At 41.9% G+C, this 13,591-nt stretch overlaps 1 protein-coding gene across 1 annotated transcript in view; it reads right to left on the bottom strand.

Moving 5' to 3' along the window:
• LOC121099800 (microtubule-actin cross-linking factor 1-like) overlaps positions 1-2,775 on the bottom strand; it is a 71,838-nt gene extending 69,063 nt beyond the window's left edge. The window contains exon 1 of the mRNA XM_040619307.1: positions 2,152-2,775. Within this exon, the coding sequence (XP_040475241.1) occupies positions 2,152-2,260 (109 nt within the window). The 5' untranslated portion in view covers positions 2,261-2,775. The remainder of the gene's footprint in view (positions 1-2,151) is intronic.
• Positions 2,776-13,591: the final 10,816 nt, after the last annotated feature.

The following is a 13,591-nucleotide window of genomic DNA, read 5'->3' as shown; positions in this document are numbered from 1 at the left end:
AATTGATACAAGAGGCTGAAAGAATAGCAGAAATAGTTGCTTCAAAGTCAACTACCTTGGATGTCTAAAATTCTGTAGATTCTTTATAATATGTAAATATGACTAGAAATGTGGGACAAGAAGCGCAAAATCTTTTAGTACACACTCAGCCAATACTACAGTGTCATCCCCTGGCAATGTGTTACCCACTCACTGTTACGGACTCAGCACCCGAGCCCACACAACTGAGCCTTGCCTAGAATTTACCAGGCACAGGACCTATGTTCTACAGTATGTCCTGCAAGAGGGAAACGCTCCCAATTAAAAAATAAAAGGCCAGATGAAAAGGTACAAACTTCACTTTAATAAACTATACATTTATAAGCAGTTTAAATATATACTTAGAGATAGCGGAGAAACGTTATTCTGGGGATGTCCAATCGGCAAGTAGTACATTACAGCAGACACATTACTTTTAAATACATCTTAAATAAAATACACCTCAAAGTTGAAATGAAAATAAATGGGTACAGGATCTCTTAAGCACTCCTACAGAAGTTTTGGTATCCGTAATCTCCAATTATAAAACCCCCGCTTCAACTGTACAGATAAAGTGAACACGGCACCTTGCCAATTAACTATTAGGTACTAGAACGAAAATTGTTTCATAGAAATAAAAAGATTTTACAATTTATTTTTCTTTTTATTTCAATGCAGTTTATGGCTGTTCATGAAATTCATTTTCTAAAACATAAAAAAAAAAGCACTTAAAATATAGGGCTCTGACTCCTAAGTATCATAGAAAATCCTATAGTGAAGATAAACTTTTAAAATATTAATCAATTAGTGGTTTAGAAATGTCATTACCACAGTGCACAGGGAAGGAAAGGAGCGGCCTCCGCCTTGATGGTATTTACTTTCTCATTGCATATGAAATAGAATATACCGCCGAATAATTCATGCCTGCCTACTCCCTTCTTTCTAAGTTCCAATATAGGCTTACATTTCAGGAATGTCACTTTGGGCTACCTCTTTAAACACACCACCATACAAGCAAACATATTTCTAAATGTCTGTTTCTGCTGATACAGACACATGCGGGGATCTGAATATTTAGTCCAGAGTTTTTCTGGGACTTACTGGAAAGGACACTGGGGAATGACTGATTCTAATTCTAATTCTGTCAAGCATGCACGAACTTTTAATAGAAAGCGAAGTAGTAAGTCATCAAATCTGCATCTTAACTTTTAAGATACAAAGTAACAAGGATCTTAATACCTTGGCTTGAAGGTAATAGGCAGGCCTGAAGGCATGGAGATCCGAGGGTGGACTCCAGGAAAAGTTAGACTTTATTCATCCTCAGCCATGGAGATTTAGAATCAGCTAAACGTGAGGCTGATTCCTGCACTGGGCTTTTAGAAATCAAAGGAATATAATGTAACTAATAGCAAATATGAGAAGAAAGAGGGGTCTGCTACCATTTATTTTATTATTATTGTTTTTGAAGTATCAGGGCCTGACTCCCTGGGGAAAAGAACAGTTAACTTCCATGCATTAAACAGGATGACTTCGATAAACAAGTAAATTGCATGGCTGCCTGAGGGAAAAGGAACAATTTTAATCATATCAAAGAGAACAGGGCCACCTTGGCAGGGACACCACTCACCCCTTCCTCTCACTGGCCTTTCTTCCTCTGCCTTTTCTCACCCAAAAATACACCAAATCCAGAAACTTCTCTAATCCCACAAGTTTTCTCATATCTCTACGTAGAGGAGGGTGATAGAATTACTCTGTTTTTGGTTTAAAACAAAGATCCAGAAGCCACTTCGAGATTGTGAGGAAGTAGGGAAAGGAAGACCTTGGTTCTCGGGGGAAGGACCCAAGTCAGCACAGTGGCCGATTCTCTCAGCTTGGAGCCCAGACAGCGCCTCATCAAACCAGCACCCTCTAGCAGACGGCCCCATAGAATGGGGACGAGTCCGCGTGTCACACTGGTCCCAGGGCAGCCCAGTGTCCTCAGCAGACCCACACACACACTAAGGTCTGACAGCACCCCGACTGAAAAGAGGTACTGGCCCTTTAAGGAAAGCCACTGGGAAGCCCTCCGTCATTCACCCCACCCTCAGAAGCCCCACGGTTGACTTTAAAGAATAACTCCTGTGCAAAAGTTACCTGCTCTGCCTCTGGCACATCTCTTCCAGTACAGAACGCCGGCAATTCCAAGAACGTGGGTCAAAATAAAGATGGTTGATGGCAAATAAGATGAATCTAAGAGAGGCATTTCCAGGCCCGTCCTTCCTCCTTCCCTGAGTTTAGCCACAAGCCCGCAGCTCAGCGCAGGCCTCTGAATGCCTTTCTCCTGAGGTTACTGCTGTCCTGAACTATCATCAGCACAGAGGCGGCGGCCGCAGCACACTGTTGTCAGAAACTTCCTGGCGGCTTCTCCTCCATCTCGCCTCTGTCTTTCAGCAGGCAGTACTAGATGGGACTAAAACTGTACAGCGTATCTCAGACAAAGCCCAGGAAACAACTGGCCAGAGGGGGAGGGGAAAGGCAAGGAGGAACCAGGAGAGAGAAAAGGAGCGCCTAAGCTAGTGCTGAGCTGACTCAAATTCTATCTTTGGCATCCTCTGTTCAGCTTAAACAAACAAACCTCAGACCCCTCTACAAGAAGGGAGGGTGTCAGAGGACGTCACACTCTTAACTTTCCATTCCCAGCCAGGCTGGAACACCAGACTTCAGGACGAAGCCAAAAGAAAAGAGTCACAGAATTACTAGGGAATCACTTGCGGAGAGGAGGTGAAGTACACAAGGATGTATTTTAAGTATCCACGAGTACCCCGGCCAGTCGGAGGGCAACCCTCCACACGCATGGCCTAGGAGGAGGCGGCGAGGGACCGGAACATCATCACAGAGAGGATCACATATACAACAAGCTCCGTGAGACAGATCTGACATCGTGTGATGAAGATGAAGAAGGAGGACAAAAAACCACTGTGTTTTCAGAGCTGGAAAATCCACCATTAGCTGCCCGAGTGGATATGGGGATGCTCGGTGACAGCAGAAAACAATGCCTTCCACAAAACTAAGACCTGCTTACAAATGAAAACTTGATACGGAGGCTGTAGCAGCAACTGAAAACACTTTACCACTACGTATCTACTAGAATGACCAAAATTAAAAGATCGATATTATCAAGTCTTGGCAAGGACGTGAAGCAATAATAAGGATGTAACGCTCATACACTGCTGGTGGGGGGATATACTGGCACAATGGCTCTAGTTTGGCAATTTCTTTTTTTTTAAAGATCTTATTTATTTGACAGAGATAGAGACAGCCAGCGAGAGAGGGAACACAAACAGGGGGAGTGGGAGAGGAAGAAGCAGGCTCATAGCAGAGGAGCCTGACGTGGGGCTCGATCCCAGAACGCCAGGATCACGCCCTGAGTCGAAGGCAGACGCTTAACCGCTGTGCCACCCAGGCGCCCCACAGTTTGGCAATTTCTTACGAAGTTAAGCATACACATACCAAACGACCAAGCAGTACCATTCCCAGGATTTACCCAAGAAAAGTGAAAATATGTGTCCACACAAAGACCTGTACGTGAAAGATAATAGCAGCTTTATTCAAAATAATGAAAATCTGGAAACGGCCCAAAATCCATCAACTGGTGGGCTAATGAACCAACCATGGTGCGTCCATGCAATGGGCTACAACACAGCGATAAAAAAGCCACAAACTACAGGTACAACAGCAGGGGTCCATCTCAAAAGCATTACACTGCATGAAAGAAGCCAAACACAGAAGACTACATACCGTATGGTTCCATCCATATGACATTCTAGAAAAGCAGAACTATGGGGACAGAAACCAGGTAACTGGTCGCCGAGGCCTGGGGGTGAGAGAAGGAGCTGACTACAAAAAACACAAGGGAACTTTTGTGGTGATGGTTCCATACTGTATACATTTGTTAGAACTCACTGGATTGTACACCCAAAAGGGTGAGTTTTGTTGTATGTAAATTATACTGCAATAAACCTAACACACTGGAAGACTGGAAAGAAGCTCGCACAACCTAAGTTGAATATGCAAAGGCCTCACGGTACCACTGCTCCTCTTTTCACCTACTTTTCTCTGAAGAGATATTTTATAAAATGAAGTGTGGACACACAAGGTAACACAGAAGACCCAACAGTCAGGAGCACACCTAACATCCTCTATAACACCGTTCACTCCGGGAATAGTTACAGCTTCTCTTGCTAACAAACTAGCTGTTTATTTATTCCTATGGTGCCTTTTACACTATGGTATGTAAATATACTATGTTCTCTCACAAATAAGCTTTAAAAATGCAAATTGCCTTAATACCTGTAAAGTTACCTTTATTTATTTTATTTATTTTTTTAGAGGGGGGGAAAGGGCAGAGAGAGTCTTAAGCAGGGGCTCAACGCCTAGCGCAGAGCCCAATGCCGGGCTCGATCTCACAAACCTGAGATCATGACCTAAGCTGAAATCAAGAGTCACACAAATACAGTGGAGAATACTAAAAGAGATGAAGAGGAGATGAGAGTGCCAGTGGGGTCAAGTTTCCAGTTTTATGTATAAGATGTTCAGGGAAGCCTTCTCTAACAAGATGGCATTTAAACAGACACCTAAAGAATATGAACAAATAAATCATATGGCTGTCTAGAGAAAAGATGAGCCAAATTTTTTAAGAAGCAAGTGCAAAGATCCTGAGGCAGAAGTAGGTTTGGTATGTTCAGGGAACATGGAGAAAACTATATTGGTTGGAGCTGACAGAGAGAAGGGGAGAGTATCAAGAGATGAAGCAAGGGAGATTATCAGATCACCTGTGGCTATGTAGGCCATTTGTAAAGACTATGGCTTTTATTCTAAGTAGGAAAGCTTTGGAAAGTTTTGTGTGAGACAGTGACATGATTTAACTTAGGGTCTTAAAAGAATCCCCTTGCTACTGTATTAAGAACAGACTACTGAGAGGCAAGAATGGGACCAGGGCCACTAGTTAAAATGCCATTCCAATAATCCAAGTGAAAACTGGTGGCCGAGAAACAATAGCTGGAACCAGAGTGTTGTTAGAGCTGGTGGGATGTGGTCATATTCTGGATAAATTAGAAAGTCATCAGGATTTGCTCATAGACTAGATGTGGGGTGAGGACAGAAAGGATAGAGTCATGGCTCCAAGAGTTTTGGCCTGAGCAACTGAATGAACAGAACCACTACTTCTGAGATGGGAAAGACTGCCAGAGAAGCAGAGGGTTTGGGGCTCATTGGTGGTTGTAGTTGTTCTTTTGGGGGCGGGGTAGGAATTCCCTTTTGGATACAGGTTTGAAATGCCTAGTAGATATACCAGTGGAACTCTGAATATGCAACTGAATATATGAATCTAAAGTTCCAGGAGAGACCCAGGATGAGTTTTAAAGCCAGGAAACTGGGTGAGATCACTTGGGGAGTAAACAGAGAGAGAGAAGAGACCAAGTTCATGGACTAAGCACTGGAAAACCTGTAACATTGTATAGGGAAGAGGAAGAACCACCAAAAGAGAAGCCAGTGGATTAGGAAAACCAAAAAGAGCATGATGCCCCAGAAGCCAGGGGAAGGAAGTGTTTTAAGAAGTAGTAATTAGGGGTAGCTGGCTGGTTCAGTTGTTGGAGCATGCGACTCTTGAGCTCAGGGTTGTAGGTTCAAGCCCCATGTAGAATGAAGAGATTACTTAAAAATAAAATCTTGGGGAAAAAAAAAGTAGTAATTAACCATGCCAATGCTCTTAATGTGTCATGATGAGGACTGAAAATGGACCACTGAATTTAGTGATGTGGAGGTTGCTGGTGACTTTAATAAGGGCAGTTTTGATGCCAGAAAAAGCCTGACTGGAATGATCAAGAGAGAATGGGATTTATAGGGATATGATGAACAGCATGGCGACTAGAGTTAAAAATTTAAAATGGACTGCATACGTGAAAGTTGTTAAGAGAGTATATCTTAGAAGTGCTCATTACAACAAAGAAAAAAAAAAACCTTTTGGTAACTATATAAGGTGACAGATGTTAATCAGACTTACTATAGTATTCATCTCGTAATATATGCAAATATCAAATTATTATGCTGTGCGCCTGAAACTAATATAATGTGTCATCTATACCTCAATTAAAAAATAACTTTTAGGGACGCCTGGATGGCTCAGCAGTTAAACGTCTGCCTTTGGCTGGGGTCATGATTCCAGGGTCCTGGGATCAAGTACCACATCAGACCCCTTGCTCAGCAGGGAGCCTGTTTCTCCCTCTGCCTGCCGCTCCCCCTGCTTGTGCTCTCTCTCTCTGTGACAAATAAATAAAATCTTTAAAAAAAAAAAAAACTTTTAAAAGTTAAATGTAAAAAAGAGAGAATGGGAAAAGAATTAGTGTCAACAAAATAAAAACGATAAGGAATTTTGCTGTAAAGCAAAAGCAGAGAGAGGGATGTAGAGTCAAGAGAACTTTTCTTGACACGTGAAATGTATTTCAGTGTTTGCTGAAAGGAATAAATGCAACAGAAGGAAAATGGATAGTGCAATCCAGGGGAGACTAAGCCAGAGCTCCCTCTGGAGCAGGGCTCTCTTGTGAAACAGAATATTTCATTCATTCATTCAATTTAAAAACACAGAGCATCATGCTAGACACAGTGGCCACAAAGATGATGATGATGACACACCCCTTACTGTGGAGAAGTCCCGGAGCTGTGATAGCCAGAGAAGATGAACTTGTTTGGAAGGGCATTTATTATAATATACTATACCAATACTACAATATAGTAACATTTATTGAGTGGCTATTAGAAAGCACCTTCACATCTGTAACTTCATTTAACCCTGGTAATATTATTAGGATTAGTTAATATTATTATATGTTATTAATTAATATTACAAATGGGGATATTTTACAAATCAAGAACTTGGGGCTTAGGGGCGCCTGGGTGGCACAGCGGTTAAGTCTCTGCCTTCGGCTCAGGGCGTGATCCCGGCATTATGGGATCGAGCCCCACATCAGGCTCTTCCACTAATGAGCCTGCTTCTTCCTCTCCCACTCCCCCTGCTTGTGTTCCCTCTCTCGCTGGCTGTCTCTATCTCTGTCAAATAAATAAATAAAATCTTTAAAAAAAAAAAAAAAAAAAAGAACTTGGGGCTTGTAACATTGTATGTCACCTGTAACTCAAATTTAAAAAAAAATTTATTATAAATAAAAAATAATTTTTAAAAAGAACTTGAGGCTCAGAAAATTCAAGTTATTTTGTCCAAAGTCACAAAGTAAGAGGATAAACTGACATCTGAACTTTTATCTGTCTGATTTTAAATCAATGTATTTTATCACACTGTCTCCCTTTGCTAAAACCTTCTGGCAAACTAAGTACACTAACTTGCAGTTAAACAATTCAAATATTTATATGTTTGGAATACTTCCTCTTTACAAGACAGTCTGTACACAGCCCTGCCCGCCCAGAAGGGAAGAATCTCAACTTCGACACGAACATCACAGTGCCAGTGCTGTCTCTATCGCCCACTGTACAATTTTCTTTTTGTAACTTATAAGTATCTTCACCATATTTTCATTTCCCAAAGTGAAAGCCATGCCTCTGCCTTATTCTAGTACTTACTACCAGAAGCCACTACAAAACAGTCTTAATTAGAAAATCATATATCATGCTTGTGCCATTCAAAAATACCAAGGAAATCTGAAGAAAAAAATCCAAAGCACTCAAACGTCAAGACATTTGAACCTACTGTTATTATTAGAGAAGACAATGAAAGGTATCCAAAGTCATTCACTCCTCGTAAGATGGTACGCTATACCCTGGATACACCATTTGTCTACATACGACAGGTAAAAAGTTCGTTTCCAGCCTTTGTGTGTGTGTGTGTGTGTGTGTGTGTGTGTGTGTGTGTGTTTGTCTGAAGGAAGAAAGAAGAGGAGGACTGCCTTTGTGAAAATAAAATAAATTTTTCACTTAGCAAAACTAAGATGGATCTGTGTGCTGTCATTTATAGGAAGTGGTTAGTGGCTGGCAGGACGGAGTGACTGGGGTTTTTTTTAGAGAGCATTTATTATACAAAGAACGGGCCACTTAAAGTCATATTTAGCACCCCGCAGAATATCCCTTCCATATAGCCAATGGGCAGGGCCCCAAACCACCAAAGCAGCCCTGTAAATGCAAGACTCTAAACTTCATTAAAGATTTTAGACCTGCTTCTCTTTAGGATTACTTCACTCACAAGAATTTAGAATGATCACCCACAACCGTTACCCACAAGAAATCTCAAAACAAGGCAACACCCCAGAATCACTTTCATGTCTTTGACGAGATGAAAGCAAGCTCGAGATGAAAGCAAGCTCGTGAGAAGGGGCACTGTAACTGTTACACTGCCGTGGAGTTAGACCTGGTCTCAAAATAATTGACATCCACGGCTTCTTAACTTGAGCAGACATAGACTAAAAATTTAGGACCCATCTAAAGGGCCAAAATCTGGAAAAATAATGCTTACAAAGAGGAGACTTTTTTTCAAACAACAAATACACCTGAGATTAAAAATTTGGTAGAGAATAGGGGTGCCTGAGTGGCTCAATCAGTTAAGTGTCTGAATCTTGGTTTCAGCTCAAGTCATGATCTCAGGGTCATGGACCCTGCTTAAGATTCTCTCTCTCTACTTCAGAGGGGAGGGGGGTGGGGGAATGGGATAGACCGGTGATGGGTAGTAAGGAGGGCACGTATTGCATGGTGCACTGGGTGTTATACACAACTAATGAATCATCGAGCCTTACATCGGAAACCGGGGATGTACTGTATGGTGACTAACATAATATAATAAAAAATCATTAATAAAAAAAAAAAAAAGATTCTCTCTCTCTGGGGCGCCTGGGTGGCTCAGTCAGTTGGGCATCTGCCTTCGGCCCAGGTCATGATCCTGGAGTCCCAGGATCTAGCCCCTCGTCAGGCTCCCTGCTCAGTGGGGAGTCTCCTTCTCTCTCTCCTTCTGCCCCTGGCCCCCCAGCTCATGTTCTCTCTCTCTCTCTCTCTCTCTCAAATAAACAAATGAAATCTTATAGAAAAAAAAAAAGATTCTCTCTCCCTCTCCTTCCGCCCCCCCCCCCCAACTCTCTCCCCACTTGCAGGCACACATGCTCTCTCTCCTAAAAAAAAAAAAAAAAAATTTTTTTAATTTTTTTGTGTGTGTGTGTGGTAGAGACTAGCATATGGCTGATAGCATTGGAAACCTTGGGCTTCTGGGAATGGCAGGATCCAGGCCATCAAAGCCTGGCGCTGAGCTCTAGTCATCCACCTCCCCCCATAAGTCCAGTAGGCATCCAACTACAGATAGGCAGGGGATGTGTGTGCTTCCTAGGAGCTAATTAGGAGACACTATGACTCCTGTCTCTAATGTTTAGCAATGTGGGATTGTGACAACAATCAACATGCAAAGGCCCAGAACACCGAAAAAAAATATTCTACCTACCCAAGTGTCACTGAAAACAATAATGATAGAAAAATCTCCCAAATGTCTTGCTCGGTAACTACAAGCTCAGTCTGAAGCCACACTGCCTAGGTTCAAATCCAGGCTCTACTATATATGTCATTAGCACCTCTGTGCAAATTATTTAATTAACTTCATAGAGCCTCAATTTCCTCATCTGTAAAATGATGACACTAATTGTACCTGTCTCATAGAGCTGTAGTGAGGATTAAATATGTTAATGCATTTAAGGTGCTTATATAGTGCCTGGCATACAGTATGTGCTCAATAATTATTGGCTACTATTATTATTTGGAGGAGTAGCATACAAACCACATCTGACCACAAAGACTAAATACTGCTCAGACTGTACAAAACCTTAATAAATTGATAATTTACCTAATTTTCCTAATCCCAGTCTTCAACCTGCCAATCCTGTCCACATTCACTGTGAGATAATCTCCCTGACACATGCATAATGAGTATATCTTAATGCTCAATGAATGTTCATTTGTAATTTCATTCTAAAACTTCCAGTTCCCTACTGTCAGCAAATTAAATCCAAAACTCTCTGGCTTTACAATATTTTCCTCACTTCTCTGGAATGTATTTCCTTCCCATTTCTACAAGTCAAAATCCCATTTGAATGGACCAGCTTAAAGCCAATGCTTCCACAGAATTTTCCCTGGTGACTCCCTCCATCCCAGTTCGAAGTAAACTACTCGCTCTCTTGAGATTATATCATACTGTATACATGTGCTTATTTTTACTCTCTCACTAAAGTTTCTGAAGCTAGATGAATTCTGCTCTCCTATATGAAATCTCATCACTAAACAACTATTAGTGTAATAACTGAATGAATTAATTAATGAACAAGAGGGTCCGAAGAGCACTGTGAGAGCCAGGGGCATAAGGGTGGAACATACTAGAAAGAGCTAAACAAGGTCCAGTAAACCATGAGATTCACAAAATTTAAGCATTTCTTGGGAATGCATCTATCTGACTGCAAAAATATTCAACAGAGAGCAAATGCCTGGAAAACTATTCATCTTACGGCAGGAATAACCCAATACGCTCCTCTAGATAGGCCCAGCAGATAACACACAATAACAAAGGAGCTGAACCACTTTTAAGGGTGGAATTCCAAATCCACCTGGGAGTTTAAGGAAAAAAGTGACTCCAAGAACACAGTGTAAGTTTTGCTTTTTCTTAAAGCTGGCAAGAAATCAATTAACTGATTCAGAAATTTCACTTCTAGAAATCTCTCCAGACATGGATTCTGCTCAATATCCAAACTCTGGGTGGCCTTCTTGTCTAGCTTAGCAATTTAGGCACTTATCCTTAAAAATGAGAAAGAAAAAGGAAAGGAAAGGAAAAAAGGAAAGATGGACAGTAAAATGGGTGATGCTCTGTGGTAGCACCTAGAAAACTTATTCTTTATTTTACTTTATTTTTTAAACGAAGGACAGGGGCGCCTGGGTGGCGCAGTCATTAAGCATCTGCCTTCGGCTCAGGGCGTGATCCCAGCATTCTGGGATCGAGCCCCACATCAGGCTTCTCCTCTAGGAGCCTGCTTCTTCCTCTCGCACTCCCCCTGCTTGTGTTCCCTCTCTTGCTGGCTGTCTTTCTCTGTCAAATAAATAAATAAAATCTTTAAAAAAAATAAAAAATAAAAAAAATAAACGAAGGACAGAACCGGCCACCTGGGTGGCAGGGTCGGTTGACCGCCGGACTCTTGTTTGGGTGAGGTCGTGATCTCTGGGTCCTGGGACAGAGCCCTACATCGGGCTCTGCACACAGCAGGGAGTCTGCTTGAGATTCTCTCTCCTTCTGCCCTGCCTGCTCATTGTCTCTCTCTCTCTCTCTAATCAATCAATCAATCAATCAATCTTTTTTAGGGGCGCCTGGGTGGCTCAGTTGGTTGGGTGTCTGCCTTCAGCTCAGGTCATGCTCTCAGGGTCCTGGGATCAAGCCCTACATCAGGCTCTCTGCTCGGCAGAGAATGTGCTTCTCCCTCTCACTCTCCCTCTGTGCGTGCGCTCTCTCTCTCTCAAATAAATTAATAAAATCTTTAAAAATAAATAAATCTTTTTTTTCTTAAATGGAGGACAGAAGGCAGTGGCCCACCATTTTTAAAGATTTTATTTTTAAGTAATCTCTACAGCCAACATGGGGCTGGAACTTAACACCACCGAGATCAAGAGGCGCATGCTCTACTGACTGAGCCAGCCAGGCACCCCTAGAAAACTCATTCTTTTTTTTTTTTTAAGATTTCATTTTTATTTATTAGAGAGAGAGATAGGAAGGAGAGCATGACGGGGTGGGGGGGAGCAGAGGGAGAGGAAGAAGCTGACTCCCCACTGAGCAGGGAGCCCGCCATGGGGCTCAGTCCCAGGACGACATGATCTCATATGACCTGAGCCAAAGGTAAATGCTTAATGGACTGAGCCACCCAGGCTCCCCTAAGAAACTCATTCTTCTTTTCTTTTTTTTTTTTTTTGAAAGACTTTATTTGCTCATTTGACAAAGAGAGAGAGAGAGAGAGAGAGAACAAGTAGGTAGAGCACAGGCAGAGGGAGAAGCAGGCTCCCCCAGTAAGCGGAGAGCCCGATGTGGGGCTCAATCCCAGGACCCCGGGATCATGACCTGAGCCGAAGGCAGACATTTAACTGACTGAGCCACTCAGGCGCCCCTAGAAAACTCATTCTTAAAACCCAACCTCTCTCTCTGCCCAGGGCTCTAAACTTGACACAGTCTGTTAGCGAAACCTAGATTCACAGGTTCTAGCGGTGTGTCTTTGAATGAATTACTTCATCTCTTTAATCCTCAATTTCTTCATCTGTAAAACGGGGATAATAAAATCACCTCTTCTTGGTGGTACAGTGGGGATTAAGTGCGGAAACACATGGACTATTTGACACACCACAAGCATTCGCTATTGACTATTTTCTAAAAAAAACATTAAACATGAACTCATTAATGTTAGCTATTGTTATTATTGTTACTCTTACAGCCTTTATGCCTCAGCAGCGTATCAGTCATCTTCAGTGGCCAATGCAAGGAGGTAAGTCAGGGTAAACCTGTGGTATTTAACAGCTCTAAGCCACCAACTCAATGAATAAATAAAATTAGGCTTCAATGGTACTGCTTCACAAAGGGAAAGGACAAGAATATTTAGTCCACCGTAATATCCGTATTATTATTGTAAATAATCTCTCTCTTTGTGATTCTGATCATTTTCCCCCACAAAGCAATAATGAGACCTAGCTATTAAGTTTTTTCCAGGAAACCCTGGTAGCCAGTATCTTAAATAAACGGAGACAATTCAAGGAAAAGAAGCCCTGCCCATGGAGATTGCTCCTGAATTTTGCTAAGGATTGTTATTTTTGTACAGAAATATCCCTCATTCCAAGTGAATTCATGATGGAGAGTTAGCATCTGAGTCCTATCCAGCTTAAACACATTTTTAAAATGCTTTTCCAAATAAAAACAGTTTCTTTCCTTTTCTTTTCTTTCTTTCTTTCCTTTTTTTCTTTTAAAGATAAAAACGGTTTCAAAGGCAAACATCTTTTAGTGTGGTCTGGCTAAGAAACGTGATCCACTTTAGTTTCTCTGAGACACCTTGGAACACAAGGGGGCAGGATGGGCATGAGGTTGACGAAGGGTCAGGACCTCAACAATAAGAATAAGGTCACCAGGCAGGCTTGAGAATGCCAATAGGTAGTTATATTCAAAACTCAGAAGAAGAGTGTAGGCCAAGATAAGAGGTAGGTAAGAGAGAACAACTTAAACTATGTATCCATGGAAACCAAGCTCTGCACACAAACAACTAATTTTAGATCTCTGTGAGACTGTTTTCTAGATCTTGGCAGTAGCCCTAAACAATAAAGAGGAAAAGCTTGCCACCCAAAGACAAAGACAGACTTTCAGCTTCTTTACACCTGTGGACCCCTGGAGCCTGCTCTGAACCCGAATTCACAACACAAGAATCATTCTGGTCTTTCTCAGGAGAATCTACCACCAGGCCCTGCTTACCTTCTAGTAAAACCTGCTCTCAAGAACCGTCACCAGGGTCCAAGGACCAAAGTCAAATGAATGCGCCTAATAGGATCT

Source organism: Ursus maritimus, unplaced genomic scaffold, assembly GCF_017311325.1.
Source record: "Ursus maritimus isolate PB19 unplaced genomic scaffold, ASM1731132v1 scaffold_32, whole genome shotgun sequence".
NCBI lineage: Eukaryota > Metazoa > Chordata > Mammalia > Carnivora > Ursidae > Ursus > Ursus maritimus.
This window is presented reverse-complemented; position numbering and strand designations above follow the sequence as displayed.